The sequence below is a fragment of the Heliconius melpomene genome, chromosome 13, assembly GCF_056956725.1.
Source record: "Heliconius melpomene rosina isolate 202511_hmr_F chromosome 13, ASM5695672v1, whole genome shotgun sequence".
In the NCBI taxonomy this organism is placed as follows: domain Eukaryota; kingdom Metazoa; phylum Arthropoda; class Insecta; order Lepidoptera; family Nymphalidae; genus Heliconius; species Heliconius melpomene.
In genome coordinates this window covers 16,186,655-16,211,618 of record NC_140401.1, presented here as the reverse complement: position 1 = coordinate 16,211,618, position 24,964 = coordinate 16,186,655, and the positions used below count along the sequence as shown (strand labels likewise).

At 33.8% G+C, this 24,964-nt stretch overlaps 2 protein-coding genes and 1 non-coding gene across 3 annotated transcripts; 2 read left to right on the top strand and 1 right to left on the bottom strand.

Moving 5' to 3' along the window:
• The first annotated feature begins 371 nt into the window (after positions 1 to 371).
• LOC146533158 (ecdysone oxidase-like) lies at positions 372 to 6,007 on the top strand. Its single transcript, XM_085196761.1, has 3 exons — positions 372 to 536; positions 3,949 to 4,082; positions 4,269 to 6,007. Exons 1-3 carry the CDS (start codon positions 389 to 391, stop codon positions 5,835 to 5,837), a joined length of 1,851 nt encoding a protein of 616 aa, XP_085052887.1. The 5' UTR covers positions 372 to 388; the 3' UTR covers positions 5,838 to 6,007.
• A 1,230-nt stretch (positions 6,008 to 7,237) lies between these two features.
• On the bottom strand, positions 7,238 to 7,312 carry TRNAV-GAC (transfer RNA valine (anticodon GAC)). Its single transcript has one exon. It is a non-coding gene; the product is annotated as a tRNA-Val (tRNA).
• Positions 7,313 to 9,532: 2,220 nt separating this feature from the next.
• On the top strand, positions 9,533 to 14,354 carry LOC146533156 (ecdysone oxidase-like). Its single transcript, XM_085196716.1, has 3 exons — positions 9,533 to 9,853; positions 12,148 to 12,281; positions 12,754 to 14,354. The coding sequence occupies exons 1-3, from the start codon at positions 9,706 to 9,708 to the stop codon at positions 14,332 to 14,334; spliced, it is 1,863 nt and encodes a 620-aa protein (XP_085052842.1). The 5' UTR covers positions 9,533 to 9,705; the 3' UTR covers positions 14,335 to 14,354.
• Positions 14,355 to 24,964: the final 10,610 nt, after the last annotated feature.

Here is a 24,964-nt window from a genome sequence, read left to right as displayed (position 1 = left end):
TGGATAAAACATTACAACATTATTTTGCCTTGAAATTTTTTAAAACGTAAAACACAGACTTTAGTTTATAACACTAGCTGAAGAAAGATCGTGGTCTTTATGTACGTATAGTTATTATAGATTATTTTTCAAATTATTATAGTAAAATTTATACTTTAACTGTTGTGATGTTTTTTTACGTTTCGATTAATTCCACTATTTCTTTAAACAACATAAGTAAATGAATTCAAGTTGAATTAAAAAAATCCTTCCATTAAAAAATCATTAAGAAACAATTAAGAAAAGTGTCAATTGAAGAAGATCGATGTATCACTATAATTTAAGTGTGACAAAAATAGTGTAGTTTTCGTAACTTTCTTTCAGTCAATTAATATTTTTAGTGTTAAAAATGTTAAACTTGAATGTATTTATAAATAATTTCCTTGGCTGTATTCAAACGGCCCGGGACTCCCCTTGGCTGCGGTGGCTGCTTCAGCTGCTGGCTATTTCACACGCGATCTCGCCGGTAGGATGGCCCGCCTCTTATCCTCTGAAAGGTAATGTTTAATGTTTTGTGTAAACAATTTTTTTTTTACCTTTTGAACGGAGTGTCTTAACAATAGGTAGTCATTCTGTTTCCATTAAGACATTTCCGTTCCCAACTTTTCACCGAGGCATTGCATTTGGAATGGCGGAACTGAACGCCACGCTCTGCCTCGTTACTTTATTATTTAGTATTTAATGTCACTGCCCTATTAAAAATATTTAGAAACTCTTGTCTGAATAAATGCAAAAAAATTAAGAAGTACTTGAAGTAAATGTAAAAGAAAAATTTATTTTTTGCATCAAGTAGAATTTTTATAAGCGTACTAGTGGACTGTCGCGGCTTCACCCGCTTGAATCATACAAATATTAGTGGAAGATATCCAGATTACGAAAATAAACATCTGTCCAATTCTGTGGGTTCAATTCATACTCGGGTCAATGAATGCAGCGCTTTGCCTCCACTTTCCTAATGCGAACGAGCGGCTAAGGAGTGAGGAGGAGGAACTCCCTGCCTGCTGAACTGTTCCCCGACAAGTATAACCTGGCACTCTTTAAAGAACGAGTGAATAGGCACTACCTAGGTAAGCATGCTCCACCATCGTTCGCATCGTCAGTCTCAACCTACTCGTAAATAAATATTTTTATAAAGATTTATAAAATGTGTTTAGTTTCTATAAAGGTAAATTTGTAGTCAATCTAAAAGAAAATATAGCATATTAAATATGATTTTATATGAAAATAAATTTCTCCGAATCTTTCCATGTCTCGAAACTTGGTAAATCTGACACCAGATGAGATAGCGGACGAATGCTTGCCTATCTACAATAAAAAAAAGAATTATTTTAAATTTCTCGTTCTGAACTATGGTAACAAGATGCAAGCGTAGAGTCGGGATCCGCCAATATTTAATTGTGCAGAATTGAAATAGAATGTGAAATAGAGTGTCATAACACTAGGTTTCCTTTGGATACTCTGGCAGAATACGTAGCAAGAAACCTAAAAGTAAGATATATGGGATATAAGGTGAAACTAAAAAAATATCTTAGGATGAATTGAAAATTCCAAATTAAACAAAATATTTAAATCAATATCCAATTATAGAAAAAAAGATTACTACAATCTTAAAAATAATAAGTACAGAGTGCAACCACATTAATCTATAGGTGATGACGACATTCCACTTACATCTACGGTATAAAAACAATATGAATAATAAAATATGTATACTCGTATATAAAAAAATTAATTCTTGTGCAAAAATATAAACATGGTTAAACATAGTTATTTTTTACGGTAAAGCTTAAAATTTATAAATAATTAATCGTATCTTAGAAGGTCACTAAGATCTAACCTTGCATATTAATTGAAATATTATAAAAATAAGTGAATATGAGCAAAAAATAAAATTTCATTAAGTATAATATTGTAGTATGCAATGTGTGCATAAAATGCGAATGTCTGAATAAATATAATTGTTTTCGCTACGTTTCGAATTCTAAATAAATTTATCTAGATATATCTAGAGATCTATTTAAATCTCTTTCGAATTAAATATTTGACTACTATTTTAGCATTGGATATATAGTGGATATATACAGGTGTCCCAGGAGTCAACGATAAAACGAAAACAGGTGATAGACCAAGTCGTGACAGTTATGAGAGAAATATAAAAAAAAATCTGTGTCATGTATTTTCCATATTATATTGATTTAAAAAAATATCGGAAAAACCGACACCCTGTGATGATTTTTCAAGTCCTAAGACTACAAATATTACTCTTTTTTCATTTTTTTTTTCTGTAATGTTCAGCCCCTAAGTCGAAAAAGGTTTGGACGGTATCCTGCGATCACAGACCACACCAGTGACCTCCCGCCACTTAGCCCAGGCAACGCTTATCCGACCATGGAGATCGTGATATATGCCTCCAGACTCGTGAATGACGGATCTAAGATACCTGAACTTTTTCGACTTAGGGGCTGACCAAGGACCTATAAGGATAGTGCTCGAGTCCGCGATCTGGCAGGCCATATACTCGGTCTTTGACACATTGCTGATATGCATTTCATTCATGGAGAATGGTTATGTAATGCTAATGCTGCAGCTAGAATGTATCGGAAAAGATACCAAAACGTTGAACGTCATCCCGATTATCGTGTATTTCGATTTTTCTCTCTTCAACAAATTCGTTTCCAATTTCGGAATCCAGATTAAATGCGCCAACTTTTAAAGTTACTTGCAAAAACAGTGTAGTACATTTTTTTTATAGTACAGTCGATTAAAGTTGGGTGTACTAAATATTTTGAATTTAATGTTTGGCAAAAACACGGCATTTTATTGAAAACCGATGCAGGTATGTTTCAATCTTAAACTGTAATTCACAGAAGGGTTACTCATGATTACATTACAGGAAAAAAAATTAAAAAAGAGTAATATTTGTAGTCTTAGGACTTGAAAAATCATCACAGGGTGTCGGTTTTTCCGATATTTTTTTAAATCAATATAATATGGAAAATACATGACACAGATTTTTTTTTATATTTTTCTCATAACTGTCACGACTTGGTCTATCACCTGTTTTCGTTTTATCGTTGACTCCTGGGACATCCTGTATATGGTAAATGAACTTTAAACCACACATAATCTTTATGTTCCACTGCGTAGCTGTGCACTATAGCTGCTAGAACAGTATTATGTATACAGGATGGAAGCGTGAGCGCTCCTTTTACGGGAAGAGCATATAGGGTAAAATATTTTATAACCCATACCTAAAGAAATCAATCAAGATACCTTAACAGTTTAGACATAGGATTTTTATTCATTTCGCGAGGTTTATCCGTACATGTATTTCACGTGACTCAGTTACGCAGTGAAGATACATAAAAAAATATCTATACTAATATAATAAAGCGGAAGAGTTTGTTTGTTTGTTTGTTTGTTTGTTTGTTTGTTTGAACGCTAAGATCTCTGGATCTACTGAATCGATTTACTTTGTTTTTGTTTTATATGAAAGCTGCATTCTTCAGAAGTGCTATAGGCTATATAACATAACATTACACATATATACTAATAAATTAAAATACTTTCTAATTTGACATGCAATTTATTCTGCCATGTTAGTAACAACCGTCGTCGCTACGCGACCGCGTTCGTTACCGCGTCATTTTGATATTCATCCTTATGAAAATAAATATAATAGTCACTTTTAGCATTTCATCTAGATTGAAATTATATTTCTATAGAAATTATATTCTTATATTTCAAGCAGGCGTAGCCGCGTCCGGGTCCGCTAGTATTGTATATAAATAAAAATAAAAAGAAATACAGATTGACCTTTTGTTTCTTAAGAAAATTACTTGACTACCGCTCTACTCTTTGATTATTATACTTACCTATGTATATAATTTTTAAAACAATATTTTTCAGACGGAGACACATTCGACTTTATAGTAGTTGGTGCAGGGTCTGGTGGCGCTACAGTTGCGGCTAGACTTAGCGAAATTCATCATTGGAAAATCCTTCTTCTAGAAGCAGGGGGAGATCCTCCGCCATCTAGTGCGGTAAAATTTTGTACTATTACAAAAAAAATATATATTTTTACAGTATTTAGATTTATTGTCCAAAATTTTTATAAACAAGTAATCCTTGAATCAATACTAATTACCTACATGCAAAGACTGAAAAACAAAAAGACTATTTTTTGTCTGTTGTTGTTTAACACATTTAAATTTTACAATTTATTGCAGATACCTAGTTTGTTTTATTTTATGCCTCATACACAATATGACTGGGATTACTACGCTAAATTGGATGAAGGAATAGGGCAGGCGCACCCTGAAGGCGTCATATACATGACACGAGGAAAAATGCTCGGAGGGTCATCGTCTATAAATTATGAAATTTACGCAAGAGGCGTCCCAGAAGACTATGATGACTGGAACACTGTAGCTCCAGGTTGGGACTGGAGGAGCGTTCTTCACTATTTTAAAAAACTCGAACATATGACAGATCCAACTGTATTTAAAAATCCGTATAATGCTTATTTACATTCACAGTCCGGTCCAGTAGCCGTAAGTAGACCAAAAGTGAATGCATACTTTAACAATGTAAATGAACAAGTTTTAAGTTCTTATGAAGAAATAGGCATAAAAAGACTTTTAGAAAACAATGGTCCAGAGTATTTTGGCGCTTCCACACCTCATTTTACATTTTATGATGGAAGAAGATCAAGTACAGCTGAGGCTTATCTTAGGCCTGCTAAGGATCGTACAAATATGTTTATTACAAAATATGCACGTGTAACGAAAATATTAATTGATCCACTTTCAAAACGAGCGTACGGTGTCAAAGTTTTTCTTAAATCGGGTAAAATAATTGATGTATATGCCAATAAAGAAGTTATTCTATCTGCGGGAAGCATTGATTCGCCAAAACTTTTAATGTTGTCAGGAGTGGGGCCTCAAGAAATTTTAGGCGATCATCACATAACCGTGTTAGCTGATCTTCCTGTAGGCCATAATCTACAAGACCATAGTGTTGTTCTATTATATATTAAGGGGCAAAAAGGCTTCGGAACAGCTATCCAAAATTTATTAGTGCCAACTGAATTGAGCGCGTATCCTACACCAATGCAATCTGGTTTGATAAGAGTAAATACTTCTTGTGACGTTTGTTATGGATCAAAACCACATATACAAATTACTAATATACGAATAGGTGCTACTGCCTCTCCCGCTATACTATATGGCTGTCAAAGCCTTACCAATTTTGATAGAGACTTGTGCTTTTCATTAAGCAAAGCTAATATATTTCATGAAATTGATGCTACAGGGCTTATACTTCTTCATCCTTTATCACGAGGGCAGGTTACATTAAAAAGTACCAATCCTTTTGACGATCCCATCATAGATTTGGGATATTTTCGAAACAAGCAGGATATCAATATCCTTACTGAAGGGATTAAATATATGGTAAATTTACTTTCGACGACTCATTATAGAAATGTGGGTGCTGAGGTGGTTAGTCTTAATATTAAAGGTTGCGGAGGTTTGCTCTTTGGTTCGGATGAATATTGGCGCTGTTACGTGAAGAACACGGTGACTTCGCTTTTACATCCCGTGGGTACGTGTGCTATGGGTCCTAATGGGGTAGTCGATGAGAGATTACGTGTACATAACATAAAAGGTCTAAGAATAGTCGATGCATCGATTATGCCGAGGACAACGAGTGGCAACCCTAATATACCCACCATCATGATCGGTGAGAAAGCAGCTGATATGATAAAAAAAGATTATAATTTAGTTTATCCTTACTAATAAAAGTATAGGGTGAGGAATGCCGAATTTGAGGTAGCATTTATTTTAGCCATAATAAATATAATTTCTCTATTGATAATTCTACTATACTCTATTATTCTACTCTATTTGCTCTATCGTATAACGTAAGAAATCTTAGAAATTACGCGTCATGCGGATGGCTTCCAAATATGACAACAAGTTTCTAACGTTCCTGAGATAATGTCTAATATTAGAAAAATAAACATGTAGGTATAATAAAAATAAAATAAAGTAATTATTTCAAATTCAGCTGTTTAATGACAACAATTTATATCGCCAGTGTTTTACTTCTAAATATGTAGTAAAGATTGTTTCGGATTATTTGATTGCCAATTACATCCCATATATATGCTTGCTGTACTTTAAGCGTAACCTATATAGTCTTTGGTTCAATACTTTACAATATTTTATATTTCTGCTTTTAAATAGTCAGGCAGCTGGAAGTCTTCTCATATAAGTTCCCATCCATTCAAAACCTATATTATGGCTACAAAATTTTCTTTTAATTAGTGGCGTCAAAATTATTATTTAAATGAATGCATTATAAATGTATTTATTTATATAGTTATATGAGATATCTCATTTAAGGTAGGAAAATATATGTTGTTTATTTTATTTGTTCTTATATTTCGATAATGAAAGTACAATGAAATTGCAAAGAAATCTTATAATTAATAATATTATCGATATGATAACAGAACTATGAATTTAAATGAATCATTGCAATTATAAATGTGTCACAAGCTTCATAAGCATTTAATGTTAAAAAAATGATTTTGTGGTTTTGTAAAAGTTCCCTAAAATTTAACTATCTCATATTGGACGACCTGTAGACGACAACTAGATACTATATAATACTAGCGACCCCCTTGCGGCTTCGCCCGCTTTTACTACTGGATTATTCATATAATGTATGTTTGCAAAGCACTTAAGATAATGTGAAAATTAATTAAACTCTAATGCAACCCGCATTTTCGTAGTTTCAATAAGGATTTTCCAATTGTTTTACTCGGCAAGTATTTTTTTAGTAGATACCGTAATTTTAAATCTGTGCTACTAATCTTTTCAAGTACTTATTAAAATATATTTAAATGACTATTTTTAGATAGTTAAATGACTATTTTTAAACGGAAGAAATTATAAACAAAAGCCTACCTACTAATAACTACTACAAAAAATATGAAACCAAATATATCGCGCTGAAATAATACATTCAACTCCAATTATCCAATGCGTGCAAACGCATCTAAATCTTCGTTGCTATGCCTCTATAGCGGGCGGGTTTTTTTTTCGAGCTTGTGGTTAATGCTGAAGAGGGTATTCTGTCCCTGATGAAAAGCAAGCACTACGTGGCTGCCTGTGAGGAAAATTAAATAGAATGCATTGGCCGGGAATCGAACCCGGGCCGCCCGCGTGTCAGGCGAGCATTCTACCACTGAACCACCGATAACTGCTCATGACGCGCTTGTATAAGCAAAACGTCGCGGGGCGCGTTTCGCAGCAAGGATGTTTTGATATTGTAACAACTTCTAAAGTACTTATTAAAATGAAAAAACAGTAAAGGACACTTTTGATCTACATTAAATGGCCAACGTAACTAATATACTTATTTATATGCTGAGAGTAAGGGATAAGTAAAACTTGAGTCGGCACAGCTGATGAGTCAACGGCGTGATGTGTCAACAATTAAATGCGTTTTTCTCTAAAACTATTCGCAAATTCGAAATAGTGTCAAAAGCAAATTTTATCTTCGTTTAACGTAGAAAATTAATAAAGTATTTTAAAGGATAAGGATTAATACCATTATGGAAAAATATCCCTCACAATAAAAAATATATTGAAATTACTATATTTAGACAGAAATATGATCATTACACGTTATCCTTAAAAGATAAAAATATGCTGTCGCGGACTTTTTTGTAGATCTTATTAAGAGGAACAATACTCCAGTACATTATTTTCATGTAGTACTTACCATTAATGCAGCGCATGCGCGAAAGCTTCTCAACGGGTAGGACTTTAGACACATTTATCGTATTTATGTTAATTTACATAAAAATGTACAAATAATAAACTATATATAAACCTTCCCTGAGAAATACTCGACCTAATGGTGAAAACCGCATAAAAATCCGTTGGGTGGTTTAGAAGAAGAAGAGTTAGAAAGTTCAGACAGACACGAAAAGCGACTTTGTTTTATAAGATATAGGATATTAAATAAATTACTTATATGATTTATTTGTTTTTTACTTTAAAATGCTTACATTTTATATGTAACTAGCGGACGCGTGCAGCTTCGCTTGCTTATTGAGGGGTGAATTCTACTAAACCATGACATGTGTTCAATGAAATATTTTTAAGAGTCTAAATTTTAAATATTATAAAAATCGGTGGCGATTTAAAGATACAAACTTTTAACCCCTTATATGCACCCTTAGGGGGAGAATTCTAGAAAACGATGAAACACGTGTTCAATTAAATACTTTCAAAAATCTAAATTTCAAATTTTATAAAAATCGGTGCCGATTAAAATTTTTTTCCATACAAACTTTCAACCCCTATTTCACCCCTTTAGGGTTAAAATTTTTCAAAATCCCTTCTTAGTGGATGTCTAGATTACGAAAGTAAACATCTGTCCAAATTTCACGTTTCTACCATCAGCGGTTACGGCTGTGCGTGCGTCTTACCTCAGTCAATGAGGACAAGTCCTTTTATATACAGGATGTCCCAGGAGTCAACGATAAAACGAAAACAGGTGATAGACCAAGTCGTGACAGTTATGAGAAAAATATAAAAAAAAATCTGTGTCATGTATTTTTCATATTATATTGATTTAAAAAAATATCGGAAAAACCGACACCCTGTGATGATTTTTCAAGTCCTAAGACTACAAATATTACTCTTTTTTAATTTTTTTTTCTGTAATGTAATCATGAGTAACCCTTCTGTGAATTACAGTTTAAGATTGAAACATACCTGCATCGGTTTTCAATAAAATGCCGTGTTTTTGCCAAACATTAAATTCAAAATATTTAGTACACCCAACTTTAACCGACTGTACTATAAAAAAAATGTACTACAATGTGTTTGCAACTTATTAAATTTAAATTAAATAATACGCTCTCCAGGTAAACCGAGAGATGGCAATTTTTCGTGTTCTCCATCACTTTAGAGTGCAGGAAGGTGATAGGCTTATTGTTAGATGGATCTCGCTTTTTTCGGAATGGGGTAGATGTGAGCGCTCTTCCACTGATCAGGGGCTACGCCCACAGAGTAAGGGTGTAGCATCAGTGTCAGCTCAGGAGCACTTGAACGGAGCACTAAAGAGGTTCCATCCGGCCCGCTCGACTTGTGGATATCTAAAGAAGATATTGCTCGCCAAATAGATAAATACTAATAATTTTCGAAACAATTTTGTAGCACAATTGGAATTGTCAAACTATAAGGAGGTTGTTAGTTCAAGTAATAGTTTACTTACGCGTAAATTAACGGTACTTTGAAGTTAAGTAATTCGAACTGCATTTTTTAACGAGTGTGCTCTATAAAGTCATTATATAAGAACTAGTTTCATTGTATCGAACCTAATTTGGGTTAAAAAGTACAACATTATTTTACCTTGAAATTTCTTTAAACGTAGAATACCGGCTTTATTTTATAACTCTAGTTGAAGAGTCGCGGTCTTTGCGTGTAGTATTAATTCTCAATTATAAAATTATTACTTTAATTGTTTACAAGCGACGTTATGCTTCAATTGTGTTGCGATTACCTTTATTTATTAGTGCACTATATATTTCCACTAAACTGTATGCATTCAACTTGAATTAACTAAATAAATTTAGTGTTCAAAATGTTAAATTTGAATGTATTCATCAATAATTTCCTTGGCTGTATTCAAACGGCCCGGGACTCCCCCTGGCTGCGGTGGCTGCTTCAACTGCTTGCTATTTCAAACGCGATCTCGCCGGTAGGATGGCCTGCTTCTTATCCTCTGAAAGGTATGAAACATATCTAAAGTTTTGTATTAACGTTTTAATAGAAAAAAAATGTTTATGCCGCTAGCTCGCAATAACATCGCTTTTAATAGATTTTCTTTATAAAATCTTGTGAATTTATTAAATCGAACTACATTAAAGAAAAACGTCGGTCTACTATGTTCTATTTTTGTAGTAAATTAATGGTTGTGCACTGGTATTTATGATTCAGAAATTTTTGGTACAAATTATAATGTCTATAGAAGAGATCGTGATGTAGTAAACTCCAAGAAATTGAATGGTGGAGGAGTATTGGTGGCAGTATCCAACCGAATTATTTCTAACCGAATAAACCAGAGGAGCAGTCCATGCGAAGATCTATGGGTTACTTTAAAACTAAATAAAAATGAAAAACTGGCTATTTGTGCAACCTATATTCCTCCGCCAGTCAATGAAGAAGTGTTAGATAATTTTGTAAATAATTTTAATAACATGATAGAAACAATTACTTCTAGTGTATTCGTTATCGGTGATTTTAATTTGAGTTGTATTGATTGGAACTTAGCCGATAGCAACCACGTTGGAGAACGTATGCCCTATGTTGCAAAAATATTTTTTAGGATTTCAGTTCTTTAAATAATTTCAGTCAATTTAATAAAGTAAAAAATAGTCAATATAAACTTTTGGATCTTGTCTTGTTCGACAAAGATTATGCTATGCCTAAGTCTGAGTTGAACGTTCCCCTAGTGAACTAATCCGAATTGATCCATTGCATCCCCCTCTATTAGTCCGCTTAAGTATGTTTAAAAAACAAACAATTACACAAAATTCAAAACTCCTCCTTGGTTTACTAAAACCCTAATTAAACGTATCAGGGAAAAAGAAATCGTTAAGTTAAGATATAAAAAGTAAAAAAATCCAATGGACGAGGTAATCTTAACAATGTTAGAGAAAAGATGTCATAAACTATCTTTGCAGTGTTATAACTCCTATATTAATTTTACTGAAGAGCAAATAACTTTAAATAGTATTTTTTTCTGGTCATTCTTAAAAGGTAAAAGACAAAATATCACCAACTCATATCCAGCTGAAATGAATAATGATATTATCAATGTGTCAGGTGGTCAAAATATCTGTAACCTATTCACAGCACACTTTTCATCTATCTATGATCTGAATAATGTTTCTCAATATGACTATAACAACATCGAACGGAACATTTACACATTTATCAAGGCAAATTTTATTCGCAAGTTATACCTACCAAAACTATATAAATATTTAAAAATATATATGATACGTACTAACTGATAATACCTATGTATGTATTCAGGTCAATAGGATGAGGCCGGAGCGGATAAAAACATTAGAATAATTTAAATTGATAATTCGATTACATTGACATTTGTGGCAATGACCCCGATATGGCGCTCTTATCGTGTCTAAATACAATGTAAACCAACGGAAATATCTTAATTTTTCATTATATGTATGTTAAATGGTATATTACCGGTATTCTAGACAACACTTAGATAATGTATAGAATACCTAAAACGTGCGAGTAATGTTTAAAATGTTATTTATTTTAAACTTTGCCTAAGTATATAGGTGCTTAGATACTATATACTATACAAAACTGAATGCACAGCCGGTGATATATACAATTTTACGGTTATAAGAAGAAGGCAAGGTAGAGAGGACATTCTTAGTTAATTCATAAATTTTCATTCACTCAAGACTCAGGTTGCTTGCATATTTCTATGACTTTTGTCAAATAAACCAAAATTTATTTGTAGTAAAAATTTCAAAGCAAATGTTAGCAGCAACAGCACCTAATGGTTGAGGCACTACATTCTTTATATTTCGTGCAATTTTCGAAATTTTACCAGAGCGATTATATAATTATACTAGCGGCCCGCTCGCGGTTTCACCCGCGAACTGTGTTATTATTAATTTCTGTCTCCATCACTACGTCCTAGTGACGTCTATGCAAAATTTGAGACTCCTAGCATTTGTAGTAACGAAGTTTCATACAAACTGTCGACCCCAAAAACAACCCCTTAGAAGTCGAATATTGCAAATTCCCGTCTTAGCGAGCACCTACGTCCTATAAGTAACTCCTATGCAAAATTTGAGATTCCTAGCACATGTAGCTTCTGAGATTTCGTGATGAGTGAGTGACCTTTCGATTTTATATATATAGAAGATAATTCACACCCTCAAGTAGGAATTGAACTCATAAACGTCGCGTTCACACGCTATGCCTTAGACAATCTTAATTATATTTATATTGATTTACAATACGAAATGTTTTTCAGATGGAGATACATTTGACTTTATAGTGGTAGGCGCAGGATCTGGTGGTGCTACAGTGGCGGCCAGACTTAGTGAAATTCACCATTGGAAAATTCTTCTCCTGGAAGCAGGGGGAGATCCTCCGCCAGCTAGTGTGGTAAATTTATAATTAACACATTCATTACTTATTATAAAAAAAAATAATTGCCGTTATACATACATATATTTAGAATAATTATTTAATCTTTTTATAAGTAAGTAATCGTTGAAGATATTAAAATAATAATTAGATATTTCATTCCCTTAAGTCCACAAGTGGTCGCGTTTACAGTAATTCTTTGTGCCACTGCGCCACGATTGGCTGTGGCCGTGGACGATTGGAGTCGAGGCAAAGCGCAGCTTTAAGCATCGCCATTGAACACCCAATGCCTTCAGAATTTGGCGGAAAATGGGGAACAGAGTGTCTTTTTAGCGGTTCCCTCTGCTTGCTATATGTGGGATATACCATGAGATTAGAAAAAAAAATTATATAATTAAAAATAATTGTACCTTGTAAGCAAAATGAAAAAATAACAAAAGGAAAAATATATTTTTATTGCAGATTAATAGATAAATACTATTTATTGCAGATACCCAGTTTGTTTGCAACTATGGGTCATACAGAATATGACTGGGATTATCACGCTAAATTGGATGAAGGCATAGGGCAGGCGCACCCTGGGGGCATCATATATATGACACGAGGGAAAATGCTCGGAGGATCATCGTCTATAAATTACGAGATTTACGCAAGAGGCGTCCCAGAAGACTATGACGACTGGAACACTGTAGCTCCAGGGTGGGACTGGGGGACAGTTCTTCACTACTTTAAAAAACTCGAACATATGACAGATGCTACGGTATTTAAAAATCCGTATAACGCTTATTTACATTCACAATCTGGTCCAGTAGGCATATCTAGACCAAAAGTGAATCCATATTTTAAAAGGGTAAATGAAGAAATTTTAAGTTCTTATGAAGAAATAGGCATAAAAAGACTTTTAGAAAACAATGGTCCAGAGTATTTTGGCGCTTCCACACCTCATTTTACTTTTTATGATGGAAGAAGATCAAGTACAGCTGAGGCTTATCTTAGGCCTGCTAAGGATCGTACAAATATGTTTATTACAAAATATGCACGAGTAACGAAAATATTAATTGATCCACTTTCAAAACGAGCGTACGGTGTCAGGATTTTTCTTAAGTCCGGTAAAATAATTGACGTATACGCCAATAAAGAAGTTATTCTATCTGCGGGAAGTATTGATTCGCCAAAACTTTTAATGTTGTCAGGAGTGGGGCCTCAAGAAATTTTGGACGAACATCACATAAACGTGTTAGCTGACCTTCCTGTAGGCCAGAACTTACAAGACCATAGTGTTGTTCTATTATATATTAAGGGGCAAAAAGGCTTCCAAACAGCTATTCAAAATTTATTAGCGCCAACTGAATTGAGCGCGTATCCTACACCAATACAATCTGGCTTGATAAGAGTAAATACTTCTTGTGACGTTTGTTATGGATCAAAACCACATATACAAATTACTAATATACGCATAGGTGCTACTGCCTCTCCTGCTATACTATATGGCTGTCAAAGTATTACCAACTTTGATAGAGACTTATGCTTTTCTTTTAGCAAAGCGAATATATATCGTGAAATTGATGCAACAAACCTTGTTCTTCTTCATCCTTTATCACGAGGGCAGGTTTCAATAAAAAGTACTAATCCTTTTGACAAACCCATCATAGAATTGGGATATTTCCGAAACAAGCAGGATATTACCATTCTTACTGAAGGAATTAAATATATGCTAAATGTACTTTGGACGACACATTATAGAAAGGTGGGTGCTGACGTGGTTAGGCTAAATGTTAAAGGTTGCAGAGGTTTGCTCTTTGGTTCGGATGAATATTGGCGCTGTTACGTGAAGAATACGGTGACTTCGCTTTTACATCCCGTGGGTACGTGTGCTATGGGTCCTGATGGGGTAGTCGATGAGAGATTACGTGTACATAACATAAAAGGTCTAAGAATAGTCGATGCATCGATTATGCCGAGGACAACGAGTGGCAACCCTAATATACCCACCATCATGATTGGTGAGAAAGCAGCTGATATTTTAAAAGAAGACTATAATTTAATTTCTCCCTACTTAAACTTTATATAATTTCTACATAATTTTAACGAGTTTCTTGTTTCCTTTTCAATTTAAACACATTAATAGTTCTGTTAAACATTTATTAATTAACAATTTAGTGCAACATATTTTTTAATGTGAAATTCGAATTACTACATACCGATTTCATTCAGCTAGAGTTAATGAATTAAAACTACCCCTTAATTAATTTAAAAGGCAGTTTTACATTTTCCACCTCAACAGGGCATGTAGAGAGAACTCAGTGTGAGGACATTCCGTTTTTCTCTTTTCTTTTGGTTGGCAGAACTAGCCTAGTACTAGTGTTTCATCTAGAGCTGGGATATAAAAATAATGTAAATACAATTGTTCCTCCGAGTGAGGAGGGAACCTGCAACCATCGCGTTTATACTTAATCGACCTACTGCGCCACTACAGTACTCGTATAAGACTCATACCGTAGCGTGTAGTTAAACAAATATAATATGCTACTTGCAATTATGTAATAAATTATTTACATGATTTAGTAATTTTATACTTGAAGGATTGTTAATAACCAGTTTTAAGGTCAGTGTTAGTAATCAGGTTGATTGATATACTATATAATATAGGTTGGTATAATATTTTTTTATAGCTTCACGCTGTATCCCTCACAGGATAGGTAGACGAAGCTGACAACCTTATATTAAGATCTTTCGCTTCCATTAAGACACTTAACCACTTTCTCCCGAATTCTGGAGGTATTGCGTGTTGAGTAGCCGAACTCAAGAGCCAGAGAGAGGAAAATAAAAAAATAATATTTTCATTTCCTCGAAAGAGATCGAATCTACAACCTGCGCCACGACTGGTCTCAATTTATAGTTAGGCTTTTTTGTAGATACGACTAAAATACGTAGCTGTTTGTTGGATTTTGTCATCCTTCACACAACGATTCTAAAGTAATGTAAATTAAAACATTAAAATACAAAAAAAACAGCTTTTTAAAAATAACTAAAAACAATCTTATTTTACGTTTAAACATTGTAGACAATTCAGTAGTCGCTTCAAGAGAACTGATTTACATGAAAGCGATAATATGGTAATGTTTAGAAGCGACAGAGTTTCTTTGTCATAAATTATTTCGATAAGAATGACTTTGATGATCTATGATGGAAATACACCTTATAAATATCGACAATGCTTGATCGGAAGGAAACTTTTATAGAAAATCTATAAAAGTTTGAATCCGCTCAATCCCGCTACGTCCAAATTTTTATATCAGCTTCACGCTGTCAGGCACACAGCCTGCTGTCCTGATAGGCAGAGGGAACAAAGTGGTTAAGACTCTCCGTTCCCCACTTTCCGCCGAATTCTGGAGGATATGCGTGCTGAGAGGTGGAATTCAACGCCGTGCTTTTGCTTCGATACCAGAGCAAAGAAACGGATATATAAATTTAAGTTACGTTTCCTCGAGTGGGGATTGAACCTACAACTGTCGCCTTACAGTCACACCCTTATGCTCCTGCAGCACAACGGCCTCTATTTTTATATGTTTTCTAAAAAAGTAATTATTTTATTATTTATTATTGAATTTATTTTTAGGACTTATTTGTTAGTAAAATTTTTGGAGTGAGCACAGGCCACCAATGAAAATTGAGGAAGAGTATATTTAAAAAGAAAATAACCGTTGAAAATAACACTAAAAGAACACATAACCGTTCCAAAGCAACTTAAACTCACATAATAGATATAATGAAACGTTAAAAGCTCTTCCTAATTATTAAAACAATTAAAAAAACGTTTGACCCTCAAATGGAGCGACAACTCGCGTTACAGTCGTAAAGCTTCGTTTACATGACAAAGACTCTTTAGGACGGTTACTACATAATTATGTGGATCCTGAAATTTACTACGGCTTCTCGATGTTTGTATTATTTCTAGTTTTTTTTTATTTTTTTATTTTTTTATAGCTTCACGCTGTATCCCGCACACAGCAGGGTAAGCAGAGGCAACTTAGTGTTAAGATACTCCGTTCCCCACTTTCTGTCGAATTCTGGAAGCATTGCGTGTTGAGTGGCAGAACTCAACGCCGCGCTTTGCCTCGACACCGGTTGTTTCTTTATTATTTAATACATTTGAAAATAATAATAGCTTCATGCGCTACCTCGCATATGACAGTGAATCGAACGTTAAGAAACTTCGTGTCCACACACTGCTATATTTTAGCGAAACTTAACGCCGCGTTTTTTGTTGTTGCCAGAGGAAAGAAATGGAAAGTATATAGAATTGAATTATATTTTCTAAGGCTTATATTTGTTAACTCTATGCACCAAGTAGTTTTTATGCAAATATTAAGTTTTTTAGCAAGTCGAATCTTAAAATGTATATTACAATGAATATACAAGGATTATATTATTATAATAATTTCCTCAATGTATTTGACACATAGTAGGGCACGAGGTAATGACGCGTCAAAGTTTACGCTAACCGTGGTTAATGTCGCGGTTACTCACTTCAAAAATAACCGATTTTTGTAGATAAATAAAATATATTTTCGGCTTTAATTTATAACCTTCTAGTACAGGCGGATGTTAAAAACAATGGTTGTTAGTTCAAATATGATTTCCAAGAATGTTTACAGTCTATATTTATAATAATGTTAATTATTCCACTCTTTGAAATAAAAACTCAAGTTGGGTTTCTGCAATAAATACAGTTTATTTAAAATTTTATTTCTATTTCAATGATACATAAGTAAAAAAATAGCCTCAACTGCAAAAAATACAGAAAACAACATTAAAAGCTTTTACTCCAGGTGATTTGTTAGTTTAATTATTATTTTTATAACAATTTAATATTTTGCATTACAACTGACATTGCAGACATTGGGAACACGACATATTCAAATTTAAGAAAAATGACGCTTCGGTGTAAATGAGGATCGTTATTTTTCTTATAAATTTTTGTACCTAATAATAAAAGCAAAGCAGGTATACTTAGTTGTTTATTTTTTTATAGCAGGGTTACAGAGTAAATGTAAAGTTGATACCTTAATTGATACTCAACGCTGTACTTTATCTACGCTTTAGTACTCTTATAAACATTACAGAAACTGATAGATTATAAATAAGCACTAAGAGGGGGTTTTCTCGATATTCGATTTATACCACACAAATGAAGGTGCAGGCAGTAAATGGTTTTAATTTAAATAAAAAATTCTCCCGAATGGTATTCGAACCCACAACAATCACGTATAGTTAATGCGTACAGAGTACCGGCGTTGTTCACTCGACTAATTTCACTACTACCGTAGTTTTTGGCGCTCCGATCGTTCTGGCTACTCTGCTGGAGATAAAGCGAGATGCTATAAAAAATATTATTTAGAGATTATTTTTAATATTTATATATTTTCAAGATTCATTTTTATTATTAACCTTCTTCTAAAAATGTAATGGCCAAATAAAACATTAGTTCTTTTTTTTTATAAAATTCCCCATAAAATTCACAGGTCCTCCCCCAATATCTCATTAGTCGAGGGTATTTTTTCAAACGCTCACATCCCGCTATCCACAATCTCATTTGCCTGAGCCCTCGTTCCTAAAATTATTCAATTTAATGCACAATCTGCTGTTTTTCGCCCGTTATCGTCTACCCGATTTTAACATAATCCCCGTAATAAATATTATTGAAATTGATTAGGGCGTCCCTTGGTCTAAGATGAAAATTACTTCATCTCGTGTGCTTGACGTAGCTATAGAATATATATTGAAATGAACAATAATAATATTGGGGCCTTTCGGGGCTCAGGGGTACAAGGCAGACAGGGGCGTGTGACTGAACCGTGACAGGTTGTGGGTTCGATTTCCACTCGATGAAATGAAATTTCGTAATAGTCGAGGCAAAGCGTGGCGTTCAACCACCACTCATAAGAACCTAATCTGAGAACACAAGAAAATATGCAGATATAGCATATTTTCTTAGCGACCCTCTGTATCCCGCATGTTGATTAGTAGGCAGAGGGAGCATAGTGTTAAGATTCTGTAGTCTCCGCCGAATTCTGATGTGGTTGCATATTCACACCAGAGAAAAGAAATAAAAATAAAAATATTTCATTTCGTCCAGAGAGATCACAACCTGTCACGTTTACTGCGTCACTGCTGGTCCTCTACACGTGGTTATAGTTAATTTAATCCTTACCTATAAGTTATTAGTAGTTAATAATTAACATAAGTATGAGCGAATAAGCATTTATCACAACATATCCAACGATAAGACTCGAAAACAAAAGACATAACAATAATTATACATTTAAATATGAAGGAGTCGATAACTCCAAGTTAGACAGTAAGGACAAAGGTAAATAAATATTGGCAAACTCCTCATTCATTTACTATAATACTATTACTATAATACTATTACTTATAATATAAGCACTAATTGAGAATAAACACTCAGTGATATATCGCCTGACTGTAAGCGCGATGGTTGTGGGCTTAATTCCCTTTAAAAAATATTCTATAAATTATATTCCTTAACGGCACTAGCATGCAAAATTTGAAAGAATAAATTTGATAGGGTATTTTAATTCAATATATAAATTCAATATTTAATTCAATATATAAATATATATTGAATTAATTCGTAATATCCAAAAAAATACCCACAAATTTTACAATAAACGTAGCGTCCTGTAAAAGATTTCATAGTAAAATTTTCATTTTTGAATATTTGAAAATTTTCGCTTACACTAAACGCAATAAAGCGTGGCTGGTGGCTGCTGGTGGTGGTGGTGGTGTGTGGGCGTGGGCGAGCATTCCCAGATGCAACACACCGCGCGGAATACCTAATACTTCTAAGTAATGTTCGTCTTCTCTGCGGGTGCAGGTGGATTGTGAAGAAATGGCCTATGATGTGTCTTGATTTTTTTTACTTTTCTTTCTATTTTCTGCATTTTGTAGAGTAAGAAGTTATTATAAGTGATTGTGGCTGTATAACAAGATAAAATGCCACGTTGAGTTCCTCCAGTCAACACGTCGAAATTCCCGAGACGGTTTCAAGGGATTTTCGAGAGCTGTTTATGTGAAATGGTACAGGATACAGCATGAAGCTTAAAAAAAGAAAGTTACCTTAATTATCTCAGACAGAAACTCTGCCTTTATTATCTGTTAGGTACGTATCGGAAACTAATGTCACTATCGGCGTGACGAAACAAATCATATACGGTACGGAGCCCTAAAATTGAAAAATAGCAATAATAATTATTTATAGTTGGTAGTCTAGGTCTTCGCTATTAGATCTTGAATCTATATTACAGAGTATAATCTTTTGATAAAGCTGATATAAAATTCTATTAAAACCAATGCCATCGAGGATGTCGTGGTGCAATGGTACAGCGTCTGACTGTAGACGCGGTGGTTGGGGGTTTGATTCTCATTCCAGAAACGAACTATTTTCTTATCCTCGCTTTGGTAACAAGCCAAAGTAGATCTCCAATGTATAAATATATTATACAAAAATTAAGCAATCAATCTAAAAATTGAAGTGTGCCAATCCTTGTTATTCCAATAAAGTTTACGTGCTCCAATAGTCAAGTGTAGCATACGAGTATAAGTGAGTTGCAAGTGAACGCTATTCGTAGAGCGGAGCTAGAACCAAATCGAATATTTATCAATAAGTCAGTCGGTGATATAACATGTTTAGGGCCAATCAAATACTATTTAGCATAAATTAAGGTAATTGATATATATGTAATTCTACAATAAATGCCTCGAGTTTTATTTCAATCACCTACCACTAGACATATCTAAATTACACTATTTAATAGCTTAGTTAAAAAAATACTTGTATAGCATGCAAAGTGAACCTAGTGTTACGACACTCTGTTCTCCATGCACCGCTCAATTTTCGATATATTAAGTGTTGAATGGTGGAACTCTGAAACGAATAATACGTTTTTTTTTAACAATTTTGTACTTTGATAGATTGGTCACTCAAAAAAAAACAGACATTGTTACAAGAAAATAACAAATATTGAATATGGCACCTCCGTTGAACGTATAAGTAGAGTAGCTGTATCATCGCTTGTTTGCGCGTTTAAGCCATAATTAACGAGACAGTCAAGACGTGAGACGCTGTCTGCATGGGGGATTACTTGACACACATCAGTTAATCCTCATCTTAGGTATACGTCAGGACGGATGCTGAGATCCAAAATCTGTAGTACTAGTGAAAATCTGCTTGTAGCTCTATTTTTTTGTAAGTGATTATTACATAAAAAGTAAAAGCAATGCAGCACAAGAGTGCGCCTGTAAACGCGTCAGGTTGAGGGTTCGATCCCCATATCTTAACATTAGGCTTCCTCTGCCTACCATGCAAGTGCGAAGCTGTATTATTATAATTTTAACCGACTCCAAAAAACGACGAGATTTTAATTACAAGTTTATATCATAGGAACCAAAGAAGTTGTTTTCCCCGTTTTCATGTTTTACTGCAATTGCAAAAACACTAATTTTATAATTTTTACTTTGACTTTCTTTGCCTTATCTATTAAGAAATGATATTTTTACAGTTTATTTTGCATTTACCAACTTATAAGCCCGTGCATCAGTCAACCTTCCATATCCTCGTAAGGTTGAAGAAGAGTGAGTGTCGTTTTTCAATCACGACTCACGAGCTAAGTGTATTGTTTCGAGCCCCCATTTGTCTGGCCTTACGTCCAATTTGGAGTAACGCGAGATTCTCTTCACGTGCCCTTTTATAGTGAAATTGTAGCTCGAAGCGTTGGGTTCTTGTATTTTTCCAGTAGATTTCTTATTGTAGTATATATATAGATTATTTATAATAATTATAAGTATTGAGGCCTTGAAGGCAGTCGTGGCACAAGCGCACTAACACCACATGTGGGTTCGATATCCTCTCACACAATATTTAATATTTCCATTTCTTCGCTCTGGCAATACCGCAGAGTTAAATTTCGCCACTCAACAAGCAATGCCTATAGAATTCAACGAAAAGCAGAGTGTCTAACACTAGGTTCCCTCTGCCTACCCTGCTACATGCGGGATACAGCATGCAGCTGAAAAAAAGAGTAATGATGCCACCATATTTTTCAATGTATTTGTCTCTTGAAGTTGTCGTGGCGAATCGATTTTGATAAAATTCCTCATGAATGTTAATTAACTCTTTTTAACAATTTTAATATAATATCGTATATATATATAATCTATACATAATTTCTAGATATATCTTCTGTCATCAATCTCAAACTAACGCACCTTGCCACAGCTTACCAGCGATATATCTCGGAGCAGCCATCACCGGAATGGGGTCTGACTCACGTTATTTATGCACGCGCATTACGATATCCTGCCTCTTGAAACTGATTGAATTTTGTGGGTTGAACACATTTACACGAGGTAGCGGAAATACATTTGTTTTTTTTAGGCTAATAAATAATAAACAGAATTGTTATGGACCGTTTAAAAGTCTTATTTATGTTTTTTTAGTATTACGATGTGTTCCACACAGGTGCCTACCCTGAGGGAACCTAGTGTTAAAACACTCTGTTCCCCATTATCCGCCAAATTATGGAAGCATTTTGTGTTGAGTGGCGGAATTCAACGCTGCACTTTACCTCAAAACACACAGAGTGAATTATTAAAAAGTAATATTAATGAATAACATAAAATTATGGATAGGTATAACTATCAAAAAATTGAAGATTTAAATTTTGTGAGGTTAAATTAAACCAATATAATGCGACGTTTATACGTCGTCGTCGTTTTAGTCGCTTTATAGCGACTAAATAAACGGGACAGTTGTGAGTTCGATTTACGCTCGAGGGAAAGAGTCACACCCGAAATAACTCGTCATAGACTCGAGTAACTACTATGCGAGATAATACTAAGAGCATCAGCATCAAAGAGCCACAAATAATTTTCAAATTCCTCGTTCCTTTCATGTACGTGACTTCACCTTTTTGTTGTTTTATTCTGTGGCCCTGTATTATTCACCTGTAGCTGGGAGAGAAGCATCTTTCCTACCTCGTTACGACACTCACTCCCAGATAACTTTCAATTACATTAAGTTCTTACTAAACCAGTGGTAACTGCGGGACGCGAGTGTGCCTTTGAAACAAGTTACTTTTAACTTGTTCAAGTTTTTCTTTTGTTTCGATTGAAATATAATATTTATGCATGAAGGAAATAACTATGAGTTAAATCGTGGTATAATATAGCCTTTCTTAAATAAAATTAAACAAAAATAATTTGTGAATTTGAATCAATAATTTCTTTTTTATTAAAAATAAATTTTGGTTATTCAATCGATCGATCAATTATTTATTATATTTTTTTATACTGAATAAAACTTTTTTTCTAACTTATACTTGAAAATAATTAAACAAAATTAAGATTTGTTTGGTTAATTACCTAAGAAATATGAATTCTAAATTTTTAGAAGGTTTCTCAAATAATAGAAAATATGATAATGAAGTTGTAATTTATCAAAATTATATTATTTATGACTTATAAGAAATCGTACTAAAAACAATTACAATCGAATATTAAGCAAACACATATATCTTTACAGACAAAATCGCGTGTAGCAACAGTTCATTCAGTAAAAAGTATATTTATATTTTTCACAAAGTTTCATTGGCTTTAAAGGCTTTACTAGAGTGGTTTAAGCGGATCTAGAGAAAACGGAAAATTGGCAGAAAAGCGGATTTTGTTTCGAAATGAGAATACTGGAATTCACTTAGCGCATTTTATAGGCAGGCTCTGTGAGTGACTTCTTCTAATTGTTACTTTTCGATACTAATGACTATTGATAATATATGTAAATAGATACCTTTACAGTGTGTGTTGTTATTATTTTTTATTTTTAAAGAGGCGCGGGTCTAACTCCGACCTACATAATTTTTTTTATGTTTTCTAAAAAGTATTTTTCTTTCCTAAGAGTGGAATAATAATAGTGGAATAATACTTGAAAATGTAAAAAAGACTTTAGAAATGGCTAATCACCGATCGCCAACATTATCCTATAAATATGTAAAGAAATCATGATAAATGTAGATTACTATCTAAAGCTTTTCAAAAACAAATTAGTATGGTCCATGCAAAATGGACCAAGGAATATATACCTTCAGAAACTAAGAGTGAACATAAAATATATGCATATAATTTTTGTAAATTTAATCGTTTACTCGATATTATAAAAAAATTACCTTCTTTTATTAAACGGTTTTTTCATATATTAGTTAACTAAAAAAATATAGAGATACCTTTTAACTTCGCTTAAGATTCCATCTTACGAGTATATAAAGGAATTCATGTATACGTGGTAAGAGAGGTAGACCTCGGTTGATCTTCGAAAAGACAGTATCAAAGATACTGGGTGAAGGACACGTAAAACGCATGGGGACCTCTCGGACTGCATGTGTGAAGAGGTTGATGACACTGGACGAGGCGAAAGAGGTATGTAGAGACCGTAGCTTTTGGCGCTCCATTCTCTCTGACTACCTCGCTAGTGATAAAGCGTGAAGTAAGTAAGTATACTTAAACCACCACAACTACATATCTTGAATTTCGGCGGTTAGCGGAGAATGAAGGGTCTTGACATTAGGTCGTTGGTCCCCTCTCCCTATCCTGCCATATACAGGAGGACAGCGTGAAGCTCAAAGGATATACATATGTACATATATTAATAGTAACAATTGAAAGAATAATGTGATAAAATGCTTATATCCCATATATTTTATTACGATATGGGGGGAAGGGTGAAAGGACCATGTGTTATGATATAAATTATTGAAAAGTCTCGCAATAAAATCGGGTAATCCGGGAGAAGGCGACACGTTGCCAAAATGTGCGAAGTTGCGAATGTACTGCGTGTAACTGCTTGTATTTGAGCGTGGTGCGAGATAAATGCTTAATTCCATATATAATTAAATAAAAATAAATTAGCTTCACGCTATTTCCCGAAGACAACTGGGTAGGCAGAGGGAACCTAGTGCTAAGATACTCCGCTCCCCACTTTCAGCCGAAATTTCCGCTGAATTCCATCTGATGGAAAATCTCTAAATAAGATGATGTGAAATGATGGAAATTAATAATGGATCAACTTGTAGACGCGGGACGCCATCATCAAACATTGTGAATTACAATATAACTTTGAAATAATAAATATTTATAATAAATAAGTCATATAATTAAATATTTTAATCGTGATGTAGTTTTACAAAGTGCATTAGGTTTTATTAATTAAAAATACTGAGTATTATCTTTAATAAATGAAATGTGACAAAAAAAGGAAGTAATTAACGAAACATGAATTTTGAAATAGTCACTCTGAAAGAACTCAAAGACATATAGATTATTTTCTTTTTCCTGATGTTTGAAATGAAACTGCTAATGCTAATATATATATTCCAAATCGTCGTCGAAGTTTCAAAGGAGAGCAACCAAAGTGTTTAATTTAATAAAACGCTATAATCTAATGACTTACACCGTTAAATTCCCTTAGTTTTTTCTATAACCGAGTGCTTTACGATCAATACAGGGTACGACAAATATTTGTTTATGAGCATAATCAAGGTAGCACTTGTGTAGGGAGTGTATCATCGTTACAGGTAGGCGGTAGCACAGCGTTATACCTTATTTCGGCACTGATTTGGTTTTCGTAT